Genomic DNA, 26,861 nt, shown 5'->3' on the forward strand with positions numbered 1-26,861 from the left:
ATGCACATAGCAAATAGGAAAAGTGCAAGGAGGTAGAAACACTCACCCATTGAAAGTAATTTATTTCCTCATGCTGCATACAATTAAAACATACATTATATACAGACTAGTCTCCATACTTACATGGACACATGACTTGCACGGATGTTCACACCTATTTACACTACACACACCCAATCCACACAATGTCAGCAACTGCCAGTGAAGCGTGACTAAATGCTTAAAGGAGGCCCAGGTAGGACATCCCATAATTATACTGTTGCAGTTGGCATGACAACACATTTTGGGGACTTGATAAATCAAATTACTGTCAAAGGCTGTTTTAAGTAATACTGATTACAAATGAACACAATTGAACGATTTCTGGGCACATCACTGCAATTAAGGTTTCAAAAAAGAATTCCAATTCAATGTAATAAAATTAGTGCATCACCGCAACTCCGGAGCACAATAAAAATGCAGAAATAAAGTGCTACAGAGTTTTTTTTCTCAGGCATGTTACAGTCCATAGATCTATCAACAACCTTAAGGTAATCATTAGACATGTCAAAATTATGCAACAAGTTCTAAAATACAAAAACAGCTCAAACACTTGATATGCACCAATAAAAAACATCACAAAATAACGAGCTAGTACGCTTTTCCCTCTACAGCTTAATGTCCCTCCCTCATCGTTCCCAACATTTGTTACACTTTACAAGTCCATCTCTTCAAAAATAATACATTACTTGCTCATTCCTAATTCAAAATATATAACTAAAACAAAAAGGTTCAAAGTGCTTGTCTGCGTGACAGTTTGCAGATACTTCTCTGTAAACCTCTCAACAGTTCAGAGGTCTGTAAGGGGAACCTGAATAGTTATGCCGGGGGTGTATGTTTTCTTCAGATTAAAAACGGGCTCAAACCAAAACACTACTGCTTGAATGCAGGTTTGAAAAGCAACATGTACAGGAATCTACAGTTCTACATGAGGCAAGCAAGGGGGCATAGCATGCGACACGTTGGCCTGTTGTGAAATAAATTGATTACACATGACAATCTGAGCCAAAGAGAAACAATGTTAGGTTAGAAAGCTGAATACCTTTTAGTTTTCTACCATATTGGCTCTTGTAAAGTTAGCAGTAAAAACAATTTCTGTATGCCCCTGTGGGGAAGAGATAAAGTTAATGTTTAAATTAAGATGGCCAGTGACAACTCATGGCCAGCATAGCCCTTTGATTTTTACAGCAATGAACAGTATCTAAAACTTGATCAGACTCTCTGCAAAGCATCTTGTTAATCAAATAATGACTAATAAATAATAAGGAACGATTAGCGAAACAACAGCAGTGTGTATCAGCAGATCTCCTTCTGAATCTCTTGGTTTCCTCTTATTCTCCTGGCAATAGATATAACAGAAAACACCCCTTGGTAGAGCCCGACATGGTACGGCCCAGCAGTGTGCAGAAATAGGCCAGAGGGGGACGCTATAGGTGACCCCACGTTTCAGTGGAGGGGAACTGGTCTATCTCTCCCGCCTCGTTGCATGGGTGCTCACCCAGAGTGAAGCCCAGCTTGTAGCGCAGCCGCACCTTCTCCTGTGAACACACGGGTGGTAAGAGGAGCTCATCATCCTTCCTTTTAATAGTAGAGAGTAACGGAAAAACCCATTTCAGCTAAACAAACACTTAACTATTGGCTGACAGCGGTTTTATTGTGATGTCATCAGCGATTATTTATCATGCAGGCCAAAATCCATAAAGGGTTGGCCTGCATGTGATGGGCTGCTAAACGCCTGCTTCCCAAAAGCAATACACATTTATATGCAGTGACCCTTAAAGTAACTATGATAGTGTTCAGCATTATTAGAACCTATAGTTTCTTTACTCTAGGGTGACCCATACTTTAGCTGGGTTAGTAAGCAGCGTTATGAGACTATGCAGGGGTAGCCATACCTTGGCTGGGTTGGCTAGCAGCATGATCTGGGTGATGGAGGCCGGGGGGAGGACGGGGTTGAAAGCTGCCAGCTCTGTACCAGACGGAGGCTGGAGCTTCACCTTCATGGACTGTGGAGCAGGAGGGGAGGAGATGAACATCATAAAGTCAAGGTTTGGATCAGTGTTCAATCAAGACTTAATACACCTTACACTGGACTGACACTAACAAGTTATGTCGCAACTTAAATTCTGTCCTGGAGACTGGATTTTATATATCAGTATCGGGAAAGGCCTAACAAAACAGTCAATGCGTTTACATGACACTCAAGAAAGTCGACTTATTGGCTTAGTCCAACTATGATTGGATTACTAAGATGCATGTATACACCTTAGTCGAGCTATACTCGAATCGAATTGGGTTACTCATAGTCGAATTAAGACCCCTAGATAATGCGATTCATAGTCAAGTTAAGCGTGCATGTATGGAGTCTTTTCCCGGGGCCGTGAGCCGGAAGTAGAAGGAGACGATAGTCGTGTCTGAAAACGAGAAACGGCGATTTATTTAAAAAGGTGGTGCAGAAGATGGAGGAAGCCGGTGAATGTCGTTACCCCCTATGTGTGTTCACACCAAACGCAACGGCGCGACACGTTTCAACACAAAGTCAACATAGAGACGTGTATCGGGCGAAATTTGTCGTGGCACAAACCTGTGGCAAGATTTGATTGACGGCGCAACATTTTTCCCTGTCACAGGCGGGCGCGTTCACGTGGATTTGCAGCGCAACAAATTTCGCTGAAGTTGAAATATTTGAACTTTGCCACAGCATTCGTGTGAGACAGCCAATCAGCGTTCAACCGGCCTGGCCAACCGTTCCCTGCACTCCGCAGTGAACCGCAGCTTGGAGGAGAAAGTGATTGTTGCCGTTTGCGACTCCTGGAGCTCTATATATAATATTATATGATATTATATTATATAATATAATAAATAAATATCTATATAATATAATGGCACAAAGCTGTGTGCGCCTCCGTATTATATTATTAACCCATAAACGACGGGCATTCCGACGTCTCTCCCTCTTCCACAACAGGTAAAGACATGCAATGGTGGTTATCTCGGCCATGGTTGATGAGACTGAATTGGCATGGGCCGTTGGCAGGAAAAACGCTCCGCGACAAAATTTGCCTGACATAACTGCATACATAACTGCACAGAGACAGATTATGTCGCTGGTGACAGCGCGACCAGGCGAAAAATGTGTCTGACGACACCGGCTTCCTCCATCTTCTGCGCCAGCTTTTTAAATAAATTGCCTATCCGAAGTGAGTTGACAGCTGTCTGCTGAAAACATCTTTCTCCCACCGGATCAGCCCCTCCGCCGCCCGTCCGTATACGGCATTCCCCGCCGCATCGCAAGGAATGAATAAAGATTGTAAACACGTCGGGAGAAAAAACATTTATTTTGACAGATGTGCCCGAAGTTACTACTTTACAACCTCGTTGATGACCCAGATTTAGAAAAACATGTACTTTTAATTCAGCCTTGGGTGAAATCAAAGTGTAGTGTCTGTGTGCTTCCACCTTTAATGAATGCCTGCCATGCGCGCTCCCGCGGCCAGGACACAACTCTTATAGGGGGTGACTACATTCACCGGCTTCCTCCATCTTCTGCACCACCTTTTTAAATAAATCGCCGTTTCTCGTTTTTTAACACGACTAGCGTCTCCTTCTACTACTACCGGCTCACGGCCCCGGGAAAAGATCTCGAGCATGCGCAGAACGCAATTCGACGCATAATCCAATTCGACTCCGTACATGCACGCTTAACTCGACTATGAATCGCATTATCTAGGGGTCTTAATTCGACTATGAGTAACCCAATTCGATTAGATTTTAGCTCGACTAAGGTGTATACATGCATCTTAATAATCCAATCATAGTTGGACTAACCCAATAAGTCGACTTTCTTTAGTGTCATGTAAACGCGTGAGGAGTGAGGCACAGTTTCAACAATCATCTTCTAATGATCCTGTAGTTAGAAGTTTGCGTGTGTGCATGCGTGTGTGTGAGAGTTACCTTAGGAACAGCTGCCTGCAGCACCATGTTCTGGACAGCCAAGGGTGCTGTGTTCAACATGGACACCACCATCACCAGCACGTCAGGTCTCCCCGGGGGGCAGTCCGCTGCAAAGTTCAGCAGCACGCGCATGCCGTCCTTATCGTAGGCTGTCACGGGCAGCACCTTACCTAGTGACAGACAAGACAATCACACAAACCTCCTTCATGAACCACCCCACTTCCCTCCCCCCACTTCCTTCTTTTAAGGTACCTACTGGGTCTGATGGCCTCCAGTGGGACGTGGACGCTGGCCAGGGACAACTCGGGCCCTCTGGAGGGGCTGGCAGGCAAGGGGGGGTGGCTGGGGGACATTGAGTGGAGCAGTGGGCTCTCGGGGGCCGCGCCCAGGCTCTGGGCCTTGGACTGGGACACGGCAGGGGCGGGGTGGAGGACCTGGACCATGTTGGAGGAGTTGCTACCTTGCCCGGACACAGCGGCTGGCATCCCAAAGCTAACGCCTAATGTCTGGCCAGTCAGGCTGAAAATTAATTCATGCAAATAGGTCATATTAAGGTTAAACCTATCAAAAACAATAACAAGTCCTTGCTTAATATAAAGGAAAACTTAACTAATGAGCAAATGAAGCTGTCGGAAGGTTCTCAATTTGAATGATATCCATATTTATAAAAGGCTGAGGCCCTTTAATTATTAAAAGATTAATTCCCCTCCCAACCTCACTATCTCGGATGGAAGACTTTGTTTGAAATTCAAAATGATCTATGTTCAATAAAAATAATAAAAATGTCAGATTCAGTCATTCAAGTGTGAATGACTGAATGAGAATTGCGGTTGTTGATGTAACACACTAACCTCTTGTTCTCTCCAAAGCCCAGCATGGCCATGTCTTGGAGGTCCTGCAGGGTGTTTGTTGGGTGTGTGGTGTGTGTGGATTGTATGGAGTGTGTGGGGTGAACAGAGTGTGTGGTGTGTGTGCCGTATACAGAGTGTGTGGGGATCGTTGTGTGTGGGGGGGTTCCCATTGGCACCAGGACTGGGTTTTGTTGAGCGAAGCTCCCTAACAGGTCTACTTCTGGTGCCTAGGTGGAGAGACATTATGTTCATTATTTAACATTATTGTGAACATTTTGGTTTGATATAACATCTTAAAGTGTGCATCTTATTTTGACAAGTAAACAACCAAACAAACAACCCTTTGAAAAAAAATTATTATTGGATGTTCGACTATTGGATGTTCTGCATGTGTGTAATAATGTCGCAAGGCTAGCGTTGTTAAAATAATAGTCTACATAATGAACTAACAAAAATAAAGGTCATGTCGTAAAGGAGAGCTGTTGATGGCTACATTACAATTGCACAAATACAATGCCACAGTACCATGCTGGTGTCACTCACCTGAAAGGAGCTCCACGGGGCCAGACCCTGACTGAGCTGATGCACCGCTGTGTCCCTCTGAGGGGAAACGTTCAGTCCTAAGAGAACACCATTCAGTTATTCACACTGCTGTGTCCCTCTGAGGGGAAACGTTCAGTCCTAAGAGAACACCATTCAGTTATTCACACTGCTGTGTCCCTCTGAGGGGAAACGTTCAGTCCTAAGAGAACACCATTCAGTTATTCACACTGCTGTGTCCCTCTGAGGGGAAACGTTCAGTCCTAAGAGAACACCATTCAGTTATTTTGCAGACTATGCATTTATCCAAAGCAACTTACAATTGATGCAGAGAACAATCAACATATACAATTAAGAGTGGAGTAAGTGCTGCATGACAAAGATTCTTGGTTGCACGGAAGAGCTATTCTAAAAATATGATTCATGACTCAGATACAACACATCTCATCCAAGTCCTCCGATACAGCACATCTTTTGGGTGGGTGTAGGACGAAAACTGAAAAGAACCCCACTTGCATAAATTAAAGAGAGTATTTGTCCTAATATTAATTGAACTTAAAAGGTACTATGTGTAAGAATCAGAAATCCCTCATCATTACAGACCCCTTAGGCCATTAAGTGATTGGCAGCCTGCTTGAGCTGGTGATTCAGAGCACTGGTGTGTGGTCTCTTTGAGTTGAGACAATGAAATCAGATATTTATGGCATTATCTGCACTGGACGTGATTTTCTTCCATTTCCCTATCCAAATTGGCTCATTTGGAGAGTTTGCAATGGAGAGAGTTGGGGTTAAATTACTTCCCGTTTTTATTTGCATTTCAAAGCATTTTATGCATGTACAAATCCTACACGTAGTCCCTTTAAAAAGGGGCCATTGGACCCAAAACATTTAAAGGTTTTTTGACATGGTCTCATATGACCATCAACATACTAATCTATTCAATTTTGTCCCCGTTACTAAAATATGACCTTAATTCTGAGAACCCAGGAGTAAAATCCTGGGTTAAAATGGGTTAGGTTTAGGGTGAGTGTTAGTGAATGAGTTAGGGTTAGGGTTAGGGTTAGGTTTAGGGTGAGTGTTAGTGAATGAGTTAGGGTTAGGGTTAGGGTTAGGGTTAGGGTGAGTGTTAGTGAATGAGTTAGGGTTAGGGTTAGGTTTAGGGTGAGTGTTAGTGAATGAGTTAGGGTTAGAGTTAGGGTTAGGTTTAGGGTGAGTGTTAGTGAATGAGTTAGGGTTAGGGTTAGGGTTAGGGTGAGTGTTAGTGAATGAGTTAGGGTTAGAGTTAGGTTTAGGGTGAGTGTTAGTGAATGAGTTAGGGTTAGGGTTTGGAGCCGATTTAACATGGGTTTGTATAGCCGATTTGGAAAGCCCAGATTCACCCCCACCTTACACTGTCCTTTTTGGAATTTTTGTCAGAGTGTCACCATTGAACATATGTAGATTCGAAACTTGGAAGTTGGAATCTGGACGTTGGAAATGGAAGTTGGAAGTTGAAAGATGGAAGTTGGAAGCTGAATTTGGAATTTGGAAAATCGACTTCCCAGGCAAAAGGGGGCAGCACTGAGTCGAAAAAATTAATGTCTGGATTTGGAAGTGAAATTCGGAAAACTCCAGGGGGCAGTAGTGAACCATGTTAAAACTAAACATCAGTGATTTGGAAGATAATTCAAAATGTATTCATACACTAAGTCCACCATCAGCAATCGGTTCATGTCTATGATTTGGAAGTTGGAAGTAGGTAAATGTCCTGAAGTTGGAAGTTGGAAATTCGTTAAAAATCAATGTATAGTCCAAGTCCACCAACAGCAATTGGTTCATGTCTACAATTTGGAAGTTGGAAGTAGGTAAATGTCCTGAAGTTGGAAGTTGTCATTTTTGTCAGAGTGTCACCATTGAACGTATGTAGATTTGGAAGTTGGAAGTTGTCATTTTTGTCAGTGTCACCATTAAACATGTGTAGATTTGGAAGTTGGAAGTAGGTAAATGTCCTGAAGTTGGAAGTTGTCATTTTTGTCAGAGTGTCACCATTGAACGTATGTAGATTTGGAAGTTGGAAGTTGTCATTTTTGTCAGTGTCACCATTAAACATGTGTAGATTTGGAAGTTGGAAGTAGGTAAATGTCCTGAAGCTGGAAGTTGTCATTTTTGTCAGAGTGTCACCATTGAACATATGTCGATTTGGAAGTTGGAAGTTGTCATTTTTGTCAGTGTCACCATTAAACATGTGTAGATTTGGAAGTTGGAAGTAGGTAAATGTCCTGAAGCTGGAAGTTGTCATTTTTGTCAGAGTGTCACCATTGAACATATGTAGATTTGGAAGTTGGAAGTTGTCATTTTTGTCAGTGTCACCATTAAACATGTGTAGATTTGGAAGTTGGAAGTAGGTAAATGTCCTGAAGCTGGAAGTTGTCATTTTTGTCAGAGTGTCACCATTGAACATATGTAGATTTGGAAGTTGGAAGTTGTCATTTTTGTCAGTGTCACCATTAAACATGTGTAGATTTGGAAGTTGGAAGTAGGTAAATGTCCTGAAGTTGGAAGTTGTCATTTTTGTCAGTGTCACCATTGAACATATGTAGATTTGGAAGTTGGAAGTTGTCATTTTTGTCAGTGTCACCATTAAACATGTGTAGATTTGGAAGTTGGAAGTAGGTAAATGTCCTGAAGTTGGAAGTTCATTAAAAATCAATGTATAGTCTAAGTCCACCAACAGCAATTGGTTCATGTCTACAATTTTGAAGTTGGAAGTAGGTCAATGTCCTGAAGTTGGAAGTTCGTTAAAAATCAATGTATATTCTAAGTCCACCAATGATGTAAGTGGGGGTATGCATGTTTTCCTTTTAGTATGATAATTAGAGCCATTAAACCATTTACATTTACATTTAGGGAATTTAGCAGACGGTTTTGTCCAAAGCGACTTACCAGGCAGACAGTATTGTCTGCCTGGAAAACATTTCTACCCTGAGCACTTGGTCCACCACCCTATCTATTCCTTCAGGTTATGTACTACAATATATAAAGCATATATATATATATACATGTTAATTAATTGATATTTTATTTTCAGAATGCCACCAGCAAGGAGAGAGCCGCGATACAGTGTGCGGGATGTTATTGACATGGTCCAAAATGGAGAGAGTGAGGTTGAGATGGAAATCAGTGACACCGATGAGAGTGATGAAGCCGTCACACTTGTGTCATCCTTTGCTGGACCTGAACCTTAATATTTTTAATATTTTTATTATTTTTAATAAATGACTTCATAAAAATATGACTAATGTGTGATTATTATTAATTTTATATACCGTTATGGGCTAAGTAAGCAATCAACCCTGCAAATGAACCCTTAGTTGTTCTGAATTGTTCAGACAACGTGAGTACAAATACAGAAATTCTGCTCCCAACTAAGCCCAATGTTGCAATATTACAACATTTCTCTAAAAACGTACATAAACATTTTTTTTTAACTCTTTAATTTCTGCATCAAAGGCCTCCTACTCCTACTTTTTTTTTTTTTTTTGGTTTTTCTATATTTGGGTCTTACAGGGTTAAAAATCAATGTATAGTCTAAGTCCACCAACAGCAATTGGTTCATGTCTACAAGTTGGAAGTTGGAAGTAGGTAAATGTCCTGAAGTTGGAAGTTCGTTAAAAATCAATGTATAGTCTAAGTCCACCAACAGCAATTGGTTCATGTCTACAAGTTGGAAGTTGGAAGTTGGAATCCCCGCTTCCAAAAGGAGAGGGGTACCAAATCTGGAAGTGACTACCATTCCACAATGAAACAACATAAATGCCCCAAAATAAGACACTGGGCTATTTCAGGGATGGCAAACATGCCTGCAGAGTCCAATTTAACTTTTAGTTTCACAAAGTGTTCCAAATTTAGTTTCTATATCAAGAAATAGTGCCTTCTATTGATGATGACATATGCTGGAAAGAGCTAATTCTGACCTTTCCAAAACACTTGGCCTCATTCCTCTAGGCCTTTCCTTCACAAAGTTATAAGGGTTCAAAGTTGACCTATCGGGGGAGGGGTTAGGGTTAGGGTTGGCGACCCCGAGGTCCTAGAGGGCTGAGATTCGGAGTGGAGGTCCCAGTCAGACCCTGTGAAAAGCTTGTCAAGTCTCGGGGCGCTGACACCTTCCTGCCTCTTAATTGGTCTCTTGACCAAATGCTGAGTGAGAAGCACTTGGGGGTTACACTTCTGAGTAGTTCTGATGGAAAAAGTGACCTTAACAGGGAATTTTTTTTCTGTTGGGTCAAAAAGGCCGACTGTCAGATATGTCGTTCATGGGAACAAGATGGACACGTGAATGCGTTTTGGAACCTCTCGCTATCTCGAAAGGTCACAAAATGAGCAGGTTAGCGTTTTCCCCATTCACTTAAAATTGCCTTTTGGAAGCACCTTTCACCCTCTGTAAAAAGCAGAGGAAAATGTTTTTCTGTCTGAGCTTGAGGTATGTTGTAGCACCAACAACCTTCTCTTTTGGCCATTAGTTTGGAGCTTCAGCCTCTTAAGATGGCAGAGCGGCACCGTTGAACGCTTCCCAAATGTCAATAGGTCAAGTGAGGCCTTCAACAAAGAGTGGAGTACCCAATCTGGAAGTGTCTACCGTTCCACAATGAAACATCACAATTGCACCAAAATAAAAAGCCAAGGAAAAGGTTTTTCTGTCTGAGCTTGAGGTATGTTGTAGCACCAACAACCTTCTCTATTGGCCATTAGTTTGGAGCTTCAGCCTCTTAAGATGGCAGAGCGGCACCGTTGAACGCTTCCCAAATGTCAATAGGTCAAGTGAGGCCTTCCACAAAGAGTGGAGTACCCAATCTGGAAGTGTCTACCGTTCCACAATGAAACATCAGAATTGCACAAGAATAAGACACTGGGCTATTTCAGGGATGGTCAACACGCCTGCAGAGTCCAATTTAACCTATCGTTTCACAAAGTGTTCCAAATTTAATTTCTATATCAAGAAATAGTGCCTCCTATTGATGATGACATGTGCTGGAAAGAGCTCATTCAGACCTTTCCAAAACACGTGGCCTCATGCCTCTAGGCCTTTCTTTCACAAAGTTATAAGGGTTCAAAGTTGACCTGTCGGGGGAGGGGTTAGGGTTAGGGTTGGCGACCCCGAGGTCCTAGAGGGCTGAGATTCGGAGTGGAGGTCCCAGTCAGACCCTGTGAAAAGCTCGTCAAGTCTCGGGGCGGTGACACCTTCCTGTCTCTTAATTGGTCTCTTGACCAAATGCTGAGTGGGAAGCACTTGGGGGTTACACTTCTGAGTAGTTCTGATGGAAAAAGTGACCTTAACAGGGAATTTTTTTTCTGTTGGGTCAAAAAGGCCGACTGTCGGATATGTCGTTCATGGGAACAAGAGGGACACGTGAATGCGTTTTGGAACCTCTCGCTATCTCGAAAGGTCACAAAATGAGCAGGTTAGCGTTTTCCCCATTCACTTAAAATTGCCTTTTGGAAGCACCTTTCACCCTCTGTAAAAAGCCAAGGAAAAGCTGTTTCTGTCTGAGCTTGAGGTATGTTGTAGCACCAACAACCTTCTCTTTTGGCCATTAGTTTGGAGCTTCAGCGTCATAAGATGGCAGAGCGGCACCGTTGAACGCTTCCCAAATGTCAATAGGTCAAGTGAGGCCTTCCAAAAAGAGTGGAGTACCCAATCTGGAAGTGAAACTAAACAGGGAATTTTTTTTCTGTTGGGTCAAAAAGGCCGACTGTCGGATATGTCGTTCATGGGAACAAGATGGACACATGAATGCGTTTTGGAACCTCTCGCTATCTCGAAAGGTCACAAAATGAGCAGGTTAGCGTTTTCCCCTTTCACTTAAAATTGCCTTTTGGAAGCACCTTTCACCCTCTGTAAAAAGCCAAGGAAAAGCAGTTTCTGGCTGAGCTTGAGGTATGTTGTAGCACCAACAACCTTCTCTTTTGGCTATTAGTTTGGAGCTTCAGCCTCTTAAGATGGCAGAGCGGCACCGTTGAACGCTTCCCAAATGTCAATAGGTCAAGTGAGGCCTTCCACAAAGAGTGGAGTACCCAATCTGGAAGTGTCTACCATTCCACAATGAAACATCAGAATTGCACAAGAATAAGACACTGGGCTATTTCAGGGATGGTCAACACGCCTGCAGAGTCCAATTTAACCTATCGTTTCACAAAGTGTTCCAAATTTAATTTCTACATCAAGAAATAGCGCCTTCTATTGATGATGACATGTGCTGAAAAGAGCTCATTCAGACCTTTCCAAAACACGTGGCCTCATGCCTCTAGGCCTTTATTTCACAAAGTTATAAGGGTTCAAATTTGACCTGTCGGGGGAGGGGTTAGGGTTAGGGTTGGCGACCCCGAGGTCCTAGCTATTGATGATGACGGGTGCTGGGAAGAGCTCATTCAGACCTTTCCAAAACATGTGGCCTAATTCCTCTAGGCCTTTCTTTCACAAAGTTATAAGGGTTCAAATTTGACCTGTCGGGGGAGGGGTTAGGGTTAGGGTTGGCGACCCCGAGCCCTAGCTTTTGATGATGACATGTTCCTGGAAAGAGCTCATTCAGAGCTTTCCAAAACACTTGGCCTCATTCCTCTAGGCCTTTCTTTCACAAAGTTATAAGGGTTCAAAGTTGACCTTTCGGGGGAGGGGTTAGGGTTAGGGTTGGCGACCCCGAGGTCCTAGAGGGCTGAGATTCGGAGTGGAGGTCCCAGTCAGACCCTGTGAAAAGCTTGTCAAGTCTCGGGGCGGTGACACCTTCCTCTCTCTTAATTGGTCTCTTGACCAAATCCTGAGTGAGAAGCACTTGGGGGTTACACTTCTGAGTAGTTCTGATGGAAAAAGTGACCTTAACAGGGATTTTTTTTTTCTGTTGCGTCAAAAAGGCCGACTGTCAGATATGTCGTTCATGGGAACAAGAGGGACACGTGAATGCGTTTTGGAACCTCTCGCTATCTCGAAAGGTCACAAAATGAGCAGGTTAGCGTTTTCCCCATTCACTTAAAATTGCCTTTTGGAAGCACCTTTCACCCTCTGTAAAAAGCCAAGGAAAAGGCTTTTCTGTCTGAGATTGAGGTATGTTGTAGCACCAACAACCTTCTCTTTTGGCTATTAGTTTGGAGCTTCAGCCTGTTCAGATGGCAAAGCGGCACCGTTGAACGCTTCCCAAATGTCAATAGGTCAAGTGAGGCCTTCCAAAAAGAGTGGAGTACCCAATCTGGAAGTGAAACTAAACAGGGAATTTTTTTTCTGTTGGGTCAAAAAGGCTGACTGTCGGATATGTCGTTCATGGGAACAAGATGGACACGTGAATGCGTTTTGGAACCTCTCGCTATCTCGAAAGGTCACAAAATGAGCAGGTTAGCGTTTTCCCCATTCACTTAAAATTGCCTTTTGGAAGCAGCTTTCACCCTCTGTAAAAAGCCAAGGAAAAGCAGTTTCTGGCTGAGCTTGAGGTATGTTGTAGCACCAACAACCTTCTCTTTTGGCTATTAGTTTGGAGCTTCAGCCTGTTAAGATGGCAAAGCCGCACCGTTGAACGCTTCCCAAATGTCAATAGGTCATGAGAGGCCTTCCAAAAAGAGTGGAGTACCCAATCTGGAAGTGTCTACCGTTCCACAATGAAACATCAGAATTGCACAAGAATAAGACGCTGGGCTATTTCAGGGATGGTCAACACACCTGCAGAGTCCAATTTAACCTATCGTTTCACAAAGTGTTCCAAATTTAATTTCTATATCAAGAAATAGTGCCTTCTATTGAAGATGACATGTGCTGGAAAGAGCTCATTTAGACCTTTCCAAAACACGTGGCCTCATGCCTCTAGGCCTTTATTTCACAAAGTTATAAGGGTTCAAATTTTCCTATCGGGGGAGGGGTTAGGGTTAGGGTTCGCGACCCCGAGGTCCCAGCTATTGATGATGACATGTAGTGGAAAGAGCTCATTCAGACCTTTCCAAAACACGTGGCCTCATGCCGCTAGGCCTTTCTTTGACAAAGTTATAAGGGTTCAAATTTGACCTATCGGGGGAGGGGTTAGGGTTAGGGTTGGCGACCCCGAGCCCTAGCTTTTGATGATGACATGTACTGGAAAGAGCTAATTCAGACCTTTCCAAAACACTTGGCCTCATTCCTCTAGGCCTTTCCTTCACAAAGTTATAAGGGTTCAAAGTTGACCTATCGGGGGAGGGGTTAGGGTTAGGGTTCGCGACCCCGAGGTCCTAGCTATTGATGATGACATGTGCTGGAAAGAGCTCATTCAGACCTTTCCAAAACAATAGGCCTCATGCCCCTAGGCCTTTCTTTCACAAAGTTATAAGGGTTCAAATTTGACCTATCGGGGGAGGGGTTAGGGTTAGGGTTCGCGACCCCGAGGTCCTAGCTATTGATGATGACATGTGCTGGAAAGAGCTCATTCAGACCTTTCCAAAACACGTGGCCTCATGCCCCTAGGCCTTTCCTTCACAAAGTTATAAGGGTTCAAATTTGACCTATCGGGGGAGGGGTTAGGGTTAGGGTTGGTGACCCCGAGGTCCTAGAGGGCTGAGATTCGGAGTGGAGGTCCCATTCAGACCCTGTGAAAAGCTTGTCAAGTCTCGGAGCGCTGACACCTTCCTGTCTCTTAATTGGTCTCTTGACCAAATGCTGAGTGAGAAGCACTTGGCGGTTACACTTCTGAGTAGTTCTGATGGAAAAAGTGACCTTAACAGGGAATTTTTTTACTGATGCGTCAAAAAGGCAGACTCTCGGATATGTCGTTCATGGGAACAAGAGGGACACCTGGATGCGTTTTGGAACCTCTCGCTATCTCGAAAGGTCACAAAATGAGCAGGTTAGCGTTTTCCCCATTCACTTAAAATTGCCTTTTGGAAGCAGCTTTCACCCTCTGTAAAAAGCCAAGGAAAAGGTTTTTCTGTCTGAGATTGAGGTATGTTGTAGCACCAACAACCTTCTCTTTTGGCTATTAGTTTGGAGCTTCAGCCTGTTAAGATAGCAAAGCGGCACCGTTGAACGCTTCCCAAATGTCAATAGGTCAAGTGAGGCCTTCCAAAAAGAGTGGAGTACCCAATCTGGAAGTAAAACTAAACAGGGAATTTTTTTTCTGTTGGGTCAAAAAGGCCGACTGTCGGATATGTCGTTCATGGGAACAAGATGGACACGTGAATGCGTTTTGGAACCACACGCTATCTCGGAAGGTCACAAAATGAGCAGGTTAGCGTTTTCCCTATTCACTTAAAATTGCCTTTTGGAAGCACCTTTCACCCTCCGTAAAAAGCCAACTAAAAGGTTTTTCTGTCTGAGCTTGAGGTATGTTGTAGCACCAACAACCTTCTCTTTTGGCCATTAGTTTGGAGCTTCAGCCTCTTAAGATGGCAGAGCGGCACCGTTGAACGCTTCCCAAATGTCAATAGGTCAAGTGAGGCCTTCCACAAAGAGTGGAGTACCCAATCTGGAAGTGTCTACCGTTCCACAATGAAACATCAGAATTGCACCAAAATAAAAAGCCAAGGAAAATGTTTTTCTGTCTGAGCTTGAGGTATGTTGTAGCAACAACAACCTTCTCTTTTGGCCATTAGTTTTGAGCTTCAGTCTCTTAAGATGGCAGAGCGGCACCGTTGAACGCTTCCCAAATGTCAATAGGTCAAGTGAGGCCTTCCACAAAGAGTGGAGTACCCAATCTGGAAGTGTCTACCATTCCACAATGAAACAACAGAAATGCCCCAAAATAAGACACTGGGCTATTTCAGGGATGGTCAACATGCCTGCAGAGTCCAATTTAACCTATCTTTTCACAAAGTGTTCCAAATTGAATTTCTATATCAAGAAATAGTGCCTTCTATTGATGATGACATGTGCTGGAAAGAGCTCATTCAGACCTTTCTAAAACACGTGGCCTCATGCCTCCAGGCCTTTATTTCACAAAGTTATAAGGGTTCAAACTGGCTTTTGGAAGCACCTTTGACCCTCTCTAAAAGGCCAAAGAAAAGATGTTTCTGTCTGAGCTTGAGGTATGGTGTAGCATCAACAGCCTTCTCTTTTGGGTATAAGCTTCTGCCTCTTAAGATGGCAGAGCGGCACCGTTATGTCAATAGGTCAAATAAGGCCTTCCAAGAACACAATCTTTATATCAACCTTTTGGAATAATTTCCAAGAACACAATCTGTATATCAACCTTTTGCTCCAACAAGTTAATTCAAGCAGGTTAGCCTCGGTGGTTCACCGGGTAGAGAGCATAACATCAAGGTCTAGTCCTTAACACTGCAACCAGTGTTCGATTCCTCCATGGGTTATTGGGTCTCATTTCTATCATTAATAAATAAGCTTTAAAAAAGACAATAAGGTAAATTAGCTCAAACAATTTTTGGACAGGGTCTGAATTATTATTTAATTATTATTATTATTTCATTCCTGGAAGCCCATTGCCAAGATGGGGCTCAGTTGTCAATCCTTTGTCATGTATGTAATATTTGGACCCTACAACATTGACATTTATAGAGAGTTTAGGGAATAATATAACATTCTTGGAAACCATTCACCACAAGTGTCAGACACATCAAGTGTCCATGACGGATTGCTAAAAGCAACGTCATACATTCTGTATCTGTGGAAGTGTGTGTGTGTGTGTGTGTGTGTGTGTGTGTGTGTGTGTGTGTGTGTGTGTGTGTGTGTGTGTGTGTGTGTGTGTGTGTGTGTGTGTGTGTGTGTCCTCCTTCTTTCTTGTATATGTGGTCTGCTGCTGCCCCCTTGTAGCTATGCGGTTGGTGGACTTAGACTATACATTGATTTTTAACGAATTTCCAACTTCCAACTTCAGGACATTTACCTACTTCCAACTTCCAAATCTACACATGTTCAATGGTGACACTGACAAAAATGACAACTTCCAACTTCCAAATCTACATATGTTCAATGGTGACACTCTGACAAAAATGACAACTTCCACCTTCCAAATCTACATATGTTCAATGGTGACACTCTGACAAAAATGACAACTTCCAACTTCAGGACATTTACCTACTTCCAACTTCCAAATCTACACATGTTCAATGGTGACACTCTGACAAAAATGACAACTTCCAACTTCCAAATCTACATATGTTCAATGGTGACACTCTGACAAAAATGACAACTTCCAACTTCCAAATCTACATATGTTCAATGGTGACACTCTGACAAAAATGACAACTTCCACCTTCCAAATCTACATATGTTCAATGGTGACACTGACAAAAATGACAACTTCCAACTTCAGGACATTTACCTACTTCCAACTTCCAAATCTACATATGTTCAATGGTGACACTGACAAAAATGACAACTTCCAACTTCCAAATCTACGTATGTTCAATGGTGACACTCTGACAAAAATGACAACTTCCAACTTCCAAATCTAAATATGTTCAATGGTGACACTCTGACAAAAATGACAACTTCCAACTTCAGGACATTTACCTACTTCCAACTTCCAAATCGACGTATGTTCAATGGTGACACTCTGACAAAAATGACAACTTCCAACTTCAGGACCTTTACCTACTTCCAACTTCCAAATTCAGCATGAAATGCATCTGCCCCCTACTGGTGAAAAATCCACTCCCAAATTAAATGCACTTCCAACTTCCAAATTCAGCATAAAATGCATCTGCCCCCTGGTGGTGAAAAATCCACTTCCAAATTAAAGGCACTTCCAACTTCCGACTTCCAACTTCCAAATAAAGATTTGGACTAGTGCCCCCGAATTATGCATGGTCATTGATGGAATTGCAACGTTTTTTAAAAAAATTATAACTCAGAGGAAACAAATGATAAAGTTTTGAAAATATTTTTCTAGGGTTAGGGTTGACGAACCCTAACCTTGAACCCTAACCTTTTGTACTGTAACCTTTCTGGGAATTTATAAAAAATACCTTCCAAAATCAGCCCCTCAACTTCCAACTTCCAAATTCCAAGTTCCAAAATCAGACTGAGGTTAGGGTTCAAACCCTAATTAGGGTTAGGGTTAGGTTTAGGGTGAGTGTTAGTGAATGAGTTAGGGTTAGGGTTAGGGTTAGGTTTAGGGTGAGTGTTAGTGAATGAGTTAGGGTTAGGGTTAGGGTTAGGTTTAGGGTGAGTGTTAGTGAATGAGTTAGGGTTAGGGTTAGGTTTAGGGTGAGTGTTAGTGAATGAGTTAGGGTTAGGGTTAGGGTTAGGTTTAGGGTGAGTGTTAGTGAATGAGTTAGGGTTAGGGTTAGGGTTAGGTTTAGGGTGAGTGTTAGTGAATGAGTTAGGGTTAGGGTTAGGGTTATGTTTAGGGTGAGTGTTAGTGAATGGGTTAGGGTTAGGGTTAGGTTTAGGGTGAGTGTTAGTGAATGAGTTAGGGTTAGGGTTAGGGTTAGGTTTAGGGTGAGTGTTAGTGAATGAGTTAGGGTTAGGGTTAGGGTTAGGGTGAGTGTTAGTGAATGAGTTAGGGTTAGGGTTAGGGTTAGGTTTAGGGTGAGTGTTAGTGAATGAGTTAGGGTTAGGGTTAGGGTTAGGTTTAGGGTGAGTGTTAGTGAATGAGTTAGGGTTAGGGTTAGGTTTAGGGTGAGTGTTAGTGAATGAGTTAGGGTTAGGGTTAGGGTTAGGTTTAGGGTGAGTGTTAGTGAATGAGTTAGGGTTAGGGTTAGGGTTAGGTTTAGGGTGAGTGTTAGTGAATGAGTTAGGGTTAGGGTTAGGTTTAGGGTGAGTGTTAGTGAATGAGTTAGGGTTAGGGTTAGGTTTAGGGTGAGTGTTAGTGAATGAGTTAGGGTTAGGGTTAGGGTGAGTGTTAGTGAATGAGTTAGGGTTAGGGTTAGAGTTAGGTTTAGGGTGAGTGTTAGTGAATGAGTTAGGGTTAGGGTTAGGTTTAGGGTGAGTGTTAGTGAATGAGTTAGGGTTAGGGTTAGGTTTAGGGTGAGTGTTAGTGAATGAGTTAGGGTTAGGGTTAGGTTTAGGGTGAGTGTTAGTGAATGAGTTAGGGTTAGGGTTAGGGTTAGGTTTAGGGTGAGTGTTAGTGAATGAGTTAGGGTTAGGGTTAGAGTTAGGTTTAGGGTGAGTGTTAGTGAATGAGTTAGGGTTAGGGTTAGGTTTAGGGTGAGTGTTAGTGAATGGGTTAGGGTTAGGGTTAGGTTTAGGGTGAGTGTTAGTGAATGAGTTAGGGTTAGGGTTAGGGTTAGGTTTAGGGTGAGTGTTAGTGAATGAGTTAGGGTTAGGGTTAGGTTTAGGGTGAGTGTTAGTGAATGAGTTAGGGTTAGGGTTAGGGTTAGGTTTAGGGTGAGTGTTAGTGAATGAGTTAGGGTTAGGGTTAGGGTTAGGTTTAGGGTGAGTGTTAGTGAATGGGTTAGGGTTAGGGTTAGGTTTAGGGTGAGTGTTAGTGAATGAGTTAGGGTTAGGGTTAGGTTTAGGGTGAGTGTTAGTGAATGAGTTAGGGTTAGGGTTAGGGTTAGGTTTAGGGTGAGTGTTAGTGAATGAGTTAGGGTTAGGGTTAGGTTTAGGGTGAGTGTTAGTGAATGAGTTAGGGTTAGGGTTAGGTTTAGGGTGAGTGTTAGTGAATGAGTTAGGGTTAGGGTTAGAGTTAGGTTTAGGGTGAGTGTTAGTGAATGAGTTAGGGTTAGGGTTAGGGTTAGGTTTAGGGTGAGTGTTAGTGAATGAGTTAGGGTTAGGGTTAGAGTTAGGTTTAGGGTGAGTGTTAGTGAATGGGTTAGGGTTAGGGTTAGGTTTAGGGTGAGTGTTAGTGAGGGTTAGGGTTAGAGTTAGGGTCTGTCTAGTCAGCAGTTTATTTTGATGACCGTATCCGAGAAAGGGTGAAGCTTCTCGGAGAATTGATATACAGTGAGTGGCATACTTCAAGTTCAACATCGCTTACTCACAACAGTACTAAAAAGTATGTTGAGGTTAGTGTGGGCTGTAACCATAGGGATAACGCGCCCCCTCCTTCCTAGAAAAAAACTAATTTGTTCTCAAACAGGGGGTCACTTACACTTTAGGTGGTCATCAATTATTTTCGTACAGCTACAAAAAGCTCTTCCTAAACCTGGGTGATCGTAAGAAGGAGTGAGTGATAAAACCTCACCTAGCGACAGCAGCTCGTCGTCCAGAAGGGAGAGAGCTGCCAAGGCTTTCCCACCACCACTGGCGACCGCCAGACTGGGGCTGTTGCCGTGGGAATCGTGGGTGCATCCCGGGGGCTTGGGAGGCGGGGGCAGAGCGGGGATGGGGATGGGGAAGGTCATGTGACCACCAGATGATGGCAGGTCAGGGTAGGCGATGGGCGGGAGGGGCGGCGCAGGCTGGCGGTCGGGGTGCTCAGCATGGAGGCCAGCCAGGTCTATCAGGGTCCCGGTGTTCTCACAGACCGGCTCTGAATGGGGCGCAGAAAGACAACGCTTTCATTACCTACCCATGAGCTGGTACATCAAAGAGAAAATAAGCTTCTAAACATGGCCCTTTTTGTCCATTTCACAATCGTTTTGTTTGTTCTCTTATAAGCTGGTGGAGAAGTACAATTGAAAGAGAGATAGTGAGAGAATGAGAGGGTGAAAATAAGAGAATACTTCACAAATATGGTAACATTATGAGGATGTAGATAGTGTTTGCTAGACATACCTTCTGGTCTGTTACGAGTGGTAGGTCTGATGTCTTCAGTCTCTCCGTTGACCCTCTGGCCCTCCACAATCTTCCTGTAGGAGTTTATGACTTTGGACAGGTCGTCACTAGCTTGCAGGATTTCCCCTGCAGATGGTTCATATATTTATAAGTGTTAAAGAAAAAATCTTTATCATACCAATTTAAAAGGCAGTTTTATCAATTATCCTTGCACCTAGCGAAACCTCTCCAATTGAAATGTGTTGAGTTGGTTAGCATTTGCATTGCCGCTGTAGACAAAGTCTGATACTGAGGCCAATCTCCTGACTTCTTTGTTGTGTATATTACTTAAGCTGCCTTGCATCCTTACAAACATTTCCACACCCCCCAATAGTGTATTGCAAATTAACTTCGCCTCTCCAGCCAAGGCAGATTTCAGTCATGGCAAATCCTTAGCTCTCCACGATAGTCCCTCCCCTCACCTTTGTTGTTATTGCAGACGATGTGAAAGTTTCCCTAGAAGAATCATACACCTATTGTCTCTACAAAGATGCTTGGTAAATAGCTGCCTGTGTCTTCCCATGATCATGCTCTTTTAAATCAAATAGTTTGCTGTTATGTCGTGTCCTAAAAAAAAATACTTTTTCATATACAACATTATACACAATAAACAACCCCCCCAAAAAAGTTGGTTTCCCACCCAAACTCATGTCGTTGTCTTCCGTTTCCGTGGCCATTTTGAAGGTAGCCCGCCTTAGCTTGTCACAGCGCTCGTAGAGTTCCTGGGCACAAAGGTAAAGTTGAGTGAAAATTCAACAGCAATTCAGCAAAACATTTACTGAAACAATTTTACGGACAATTAACAAAAAACAAGAACTGATATACATGAATAAGCGTCTAGCATGACATATTGCAAAGACATCCTTCACACACATTGAAATGCAGATAAACTACAAGAATATTGTAAGTGTGTACCCTGATGATCTCCCTGTCTGAGTCGGTGGAGCGCTCCTGGTCGTAGTGGGACAGCATCTCTGCCAGCAGCTTGACGTTTATGCTGACCTCCTCCAGTGTGTGGACGCGCTTTGTCACCTTCTGCACCCGGGCATCATCCTGGCACCCGAAAACAAACATTACTAATTACCAGAGGTGTATAGTAACGAAGTTGATGTACTTCGTTACACTACTTAAGTATTTTTTTTGAGGATTTGTACTTTACAAAGTTGTTTTTTTTATCAGGACTTTTACTTTTACTTCACTACATTTAAAAGTTTAAAAATATACTTTTACTTCGTTACTTTGACATTTGCCACCTCGTTACTCGTTCCAAATTAAAATATGTTATATTATATTTGTATGAGCTGTGTGATACCTCAGTCAGTAGGATACTAAACAAGGTAATACGAATTGGCTAACCATGTTTTATCTGCAGTGGTGAAAATGTGACTGATAGTAAACATGTGGATTAGTATCCTAACCACTCTGGCTAGATTAGATTTTAATGTAATTGTAATGGGATACTTTTGGAAGAAAAGAAAAAAAGAGTTATATACCACATTTCATTCACCTGAAAAAGTTAAATCATTTTGGGTTGTTTTGCTTCTTTTCATGCGTACTATAAAATACTTTCGATTTTTTCACAAGATACTTTTGATACTTAAGTACATTTAATGTGAGCTACTTTAAGACTTTTACTCAAGTAATTTTCCTTTAGGAGACTTTAACTTTTACCAAAGTCATTTTCAGTTATGGTACTAATACTTTTAGTTATTTTTTTCAAGTACTTTATAAACCTCTGCTAATTACTAGCCTTATACGTTCGAGAATTATCCGATTTTTTTTGTGATAAAAAAATATAACCAGTAACAAAAACTTGTTAACAAAAACCTGTATCAACATATATTCCAATTAGAGATACAGTACAAATGATTAACATTCAACATTATAAAGGTGCAGTTTTGCTTATTTGTCGATGGCATGTTTTGTTTGAATGTGTGTAATAAATCAAAGTACATTATTCTACTTTGTTTAAGAATGCTTGATTCTGATTGGCTGGGAAGAGGGCATTAACCCGGCAGGTTGCCCGCTGACTGAGCACAGCGTCATCAAATAGTAGATCAATACGCCACTTGTATTTTTTTCTATCACAGAAAAGTCAAACATGAGGTCCATTGTAAAAATAAACCTTGTTTAAAAAAGTTTCTAAAATGTAGTCGATACATGTTTCGCAAGCGAGATACAATGTAGCAACTACGTTATTAAACTAGTGATCAGATGCAGCCTTGTGTGGTTGCTATAGAAACTAATAAGCTACAGCTAAGCTAACAGGGAGCGTACCTATGTTCCCCGGGTCCTATGTTCCCCGGTCACGACTGTGTTTTTCGTAGGCGGAATCCGGGAAAAGTTCTGCCTCAAGCGCTAGGATTGGACAGGCAAACTCAAACGCTGACTCATAACCCTAACCCTAAACCTAACCATAACCATAACCGTAACCCTCACCCTAACCATAACCGTAACCCTCACCCTAACCATAACCCTAATATTCATGATTCTTCCGGATTTCACCTACGAAAAATTTGCTAACGTTATTCACCGTAGTTCTAAAGGGGACTACTTTTTGAGGGAGATGAACTCAAACAGAGTATACATTTATTAAGCATGCAATACGAATAAGAAAAAGCTATTATTAATTATTAAAGTATTTGAATTGTTTTATGTTGGCAAGCAAGAAGTAGAATAAACAGGATAATCACAAGGCAGGGCAGTAAACAGTTTAATATGCCCGGCTCGTGGAAGGTTACCGCCCTCGACGGTGATTATCCCTTACATAATATATGCTTAACTTTCAGACAGTACGCACATGTTCAATGGTTAAAGGACAATTCCGGTATTTCGAACATTGAGCCCCCTTTAGTTTTCAGAAATGTGCAACTCACCGAGTGGTGAGTGGTGTTCGTTGATGTTCCAAATCAAGTATCGTAGCGAAATACAGTTTCTGTCGTGTTTTATTTGGCATTTTGCAAATCCCATTGAAACGGAAACTGGACCGGAACTGGAAACGGAAATAGGGCTGTTTACGTTCGCCCTATTCGTCGCTCGGTTCTCCGCATCAAGAGTAGGGCTAGAACCGAGCGAAAAGACTACAACCAGCCCCTCTTTCCGTTTCCGGTCAACATGCAATGAGTCTTCCAACAGAAATTAATGGATTCAGTAAATGCCAAATAAAACACGACAGAAACTGTATTTCGCTACGATACTTGATTTGGAACATCAACGAACACCACTCACCACTCGGTGAGTTGCACATTTCTGAAAACTAACGTTTAGGGTTGTTTTAAGGACAGGTTTGTGAATGCCCATAGACAGCCATTCTGAAGGAGGCAGGGGCGATTTGAACTACCTGAGACAGGACCAATAGTGAAAATTTCTCTATTTCATCCTAGACAAACCAGAAAGGGGACTCAATGTTCAAAATACCGGAATTGTCCTTTAAAAAACGGTGTCCGGTCATGTGACCGAGCTGGGGTTACACACCTCTTTCACCATGCTCTTGATCAACCGGTTGGCCTCTTGTAGGTCTTCTGGGTTTTTGCTCCGAAGAAGCTCTGCAAGCAGCTGCAGATGCGCGTACACACACACACACACACAGGCTCGCCACAACCTCATGCACAGCAGAGCGCATCTTTTCCACCACGGGGAGAATTCATACAAGCTTCAATCCTCCATGGGAACTTCTTGTCTTTGCCATTTGGCACTTCTTTGTCACGAACAAGAATTAATGGAGGGACTTTACCCCGAGAAATACTAAAGATATACAGTGCCAAGCCTAGACGTCTACGCCTTGTGTAGGCCAACGTGTGAGACAAGAGCACATTGGACTACGACAGGTAGGAGAGATTCATTTCCAACCACAATTAATGTTGAGAATTTCTTTTCATTGATTGATGCCGATTCAGGCTGGTGATGGGCATCTCTCTCTCTCCAGAATCAATGTTTAGGGTTCAGGCTGTACAGACCGTTTTTTTTTTTTTTTGCATGTTTACAAAGCGCTCGCAATAGCCTACAACCTTAGCCTGGTGTACATGTGCTTTTCTTAAGATACTTAATGTGGTTCTCTTCTCCATGGTCTTGACTAGCTATTTGACAAGTCTGTATGTTCAATGTTAAAATCACATGCATGCATGCATTTTGTGCCTTAAATTCCCCCCCGGGGATAAATAAAGTATAATCTATTTATCAATGTAGCCTATTATGGTTTGCCATTAATCGCGAGATCTGTGATGAAATCACGTGTTGTTTAATTTTGGGACGATTGCTTGTACTGCCTATATCGGAATCAAAAAAATGTAATGTAAAAAATAGTGGCCCACCCTACTTCGCCAAAGTCCACCCTGTTGAAAATCATGAATGTACCCTGGCTACGCCACTGCATAGATCTCACAGCTGCGTAGTGACTGTGTTCTCACCTTGCCCATGTCCTCGTTTTCAAACACTGGGTTCTTGGGACGGGTCGGTGGGGAGGGGATCAGAGTCTTGTCTAAAGGTAGCTTCGGATCAACGGTCACCAGGCCTGGAGAACAAGAAGGTGTGGGTGTTGTCACACGGTCCGCTGCCCGGCAGAAGTTTTACATCTTTCTAAGGACCTACTGCCAAAGTCTACCACCAGTAAAAAATATCTTATCGCTGTATTTACCAATAATATCTTTAACATAAAAAAAAAAACAGAAACATAAAACACTGTATGAAACATATCTTACATGAACAACAATTACAATTCATACCTACTATTTTAATATAATATAGCCATGCATCTTGAAGAAACTCAAGTCACGATTCTCATTGGCTGGAACCCTTGTCATTCACCGAAATGTAGACATAGTTCTGGCACAACACGCGTGAATCAGGTTTGCTTTTGTTTGTATTTACATCCCCATGGGTTTATTCCGTCCAACTGTATAGCTTTATACACTGAGCAATTGTAAGTTAAATCACATTTAAAAAATTTTAACCACGGGTCTGTTTTTCTACTGTGTACGGGCAAGTATGCAGTCCTTGACAGAGAGAACCAACGCTGAGTCTAAGACACCTCGTATAGAAAAGCTGGCACTGCGAGACTAGCTCATCGCTTACCCTGTCTCCTCAGAGTGTCATACGCCTCACTGATCTTGGCCTCGCCCGGGAAGGCCATAGTCCAGCTGTATAGCATCTCGATGGTCTTCGCCTTTACCTTCTCTGGCACGTTGTCGCCCATGTACTGTGTAAAAACAAAATATTAAACAAGAGGTTCATGTCATCATACACTTGACCCTGACCCATTTGTCATGTTTTAACTTCCAAACAGACCTGTAGGAGTGAAGTAGGAGTGGTCTGTGAAAAGTGACCTGTGCAACTAGCAGAGCACAAGACACTTTGATTATTGCCTATTACTTGAGTTTTCCGTCTGGAGTTAATAAAATCTCTGTGATGGCAACTCTTTATTGTTCTGTGACCTCTTAGAGGAGGAAAAGCCATAGAGTTCCATTATTTGCAACTCCATGGCGGGGTGACTGGCTGTGAGGGGGGGTGGGATTACGTCGGGATATGACGTAGGGTCTAAGTTCGAGAGGCGAGATAAGTGCGGCCGCACCAAGAAGTTAGGCATGCAAAAGCATGTGTTGAACCTGCAGAAAGAGTTGTCAAATGCAAACCAATGTACACGAGGTGTTGGGGTTTGGTTGCCCTTCAAGTATAAGTCCCTTTGAATAAATAATCGGCTAAACCACCAAATAGTAAATAGAAGGACCTCACCTTTGGGGAAACAAGTTTAATCAGTTCATTAAGGAATCTGTATTTTCCAACTTCGTTATGAAATCTTCTCCCGCAGTTCTTCATACATGCCTCCAACACCTGAACAAAAGACAGCGCTGAGGGGATGCTAGTATGGGTGAAGGAAAGCATTGTTGATTTAAAGTAATAGATCACCTTATCAGTAATGAAGCATGTCTTACCGTCAAACCCTGCAAAGCTTCCCATTCTTGCGGAGAATGGATTTTGTGGATGAGCAATTTCACTGCAATCTGGGGACTGTGAGAGAAAGAGATTTTTTTTATAATTAAACCTACCCTGGACGTTTTTAAAACACGGATATATCGATATTGATATACAAACCCTTCAAGCTCCTTGTTGATCTGGTCACAGAAGCCTAGGATATACTCCCAGTCCTCCTGTCTGTTGGCGGGGTGGGTGGCCTTATCTTACCAGTCGAAAAAAATAATAATTTGTGGGAAAGTTTGTTAGGTCAGGAAGTTACAATAACACCCCAGAGAACTGCAGTGTAACAATCTAACATTAGCCAATCCTCCGACTTTAACACATTGCCTGTGTTGCATTTGGTCATCAATGAGAGTGGCAATGACACTAATTCTTCGACATTTATACACCTGACGTTATATTGCTCTCATTCCTGCTTCACACTAGCAATGCAACTCGATCAGCAACCACAACATGACGAACGCTTTGTCCACGAACGTGCTTTTATAAACTAAAGTATGAAGTGTAGTTTCGTGTCTCTAAAATAATAACCGAGAACATTGAATTATTCAATGTTTTTAATGATTATGTGATTACATTCAGTTTGAAGCTCTCCACCCTTTTCCTGCTCATGTCTACAAGAAATACTTATCTCTGTTACCTTCAGCATTGGAAACTGCATGACAGTTTAAATAAAGGCGAGCTTATTGTGAAAACTCACCAACAAGCAACATACGTTCAGCTAAAGCTGTGCATCTATTCATTGAACATTTGGATTAATCACTCACTGAGCCAAGACTCCAGCGACTCCCCTTCCTGGTCCGCCATGGCGCTGAAAACAACGCGTGACGTCACCGATGACGTGTTGTGAGGTCTGGTTGCTTGGT

The 26,861-nt window shown here is 42.5% G+C and overlaps 1 protein-coding gene across 1 annotated transcript; it reads right to left on the reverse strand.

The window, feature by feature from the left end:
- Nucleotides 1–44: 44 nt before the first annotated feature.
- Nucleotides 45–26,861, reverse strand: gga3b (golgi associated, gamma adaptin ear containing, ARF binding protein 3b). The gene is made up of 17 exons (XM_084488401.1): nucleotides 26,763–26,861; nucleotides 26,113–26,197; nucleotides 25,953–26,028; nucleotides 25,753–25,851; nucleotides 25,096–25,219; nucleotides 24,432–24,535; nucleotides 23,500–23,580; nucleotides 20,941–21,078; nucleotides 20,666–20,747; nucleotides 19,987–20,112; nucleotides 19,454–19,741; nucleotides 5,388–5,464; nucleotides 4,845–5,071; nucleotides 4,250–4,512; nucleotides 3,994–4,163; nucleotides 1,935–2,045; nucleotides 45–1,577 (listed from the first exon to the last, which is right to left on the reverse strand). The coding sequence occupies exons 1-17, from the start codon at nucleotides 26,800–26,802 to the stop codon at nucleotides 1,467–1,469; spliced, it is 2,202 nt and encodes a 733-aa protein (XP_084344527.1). The 5' UTR covers nucleotides 26,803–26,861; the 3' UTR covers nucleotides 45–1,466.

Source organism: Micromesistius poutassou, assembly GCF_964030765.1.
Source record: "Micromesistius poutassou genome assembly, chromosome: 1".
Taxonomy (NCBI): Eukaryota; Metazoa; Chordata; class Actinopteri; order Gadiformes; family Gadidae; genus Micromesistius; species Micromesistius poutassou.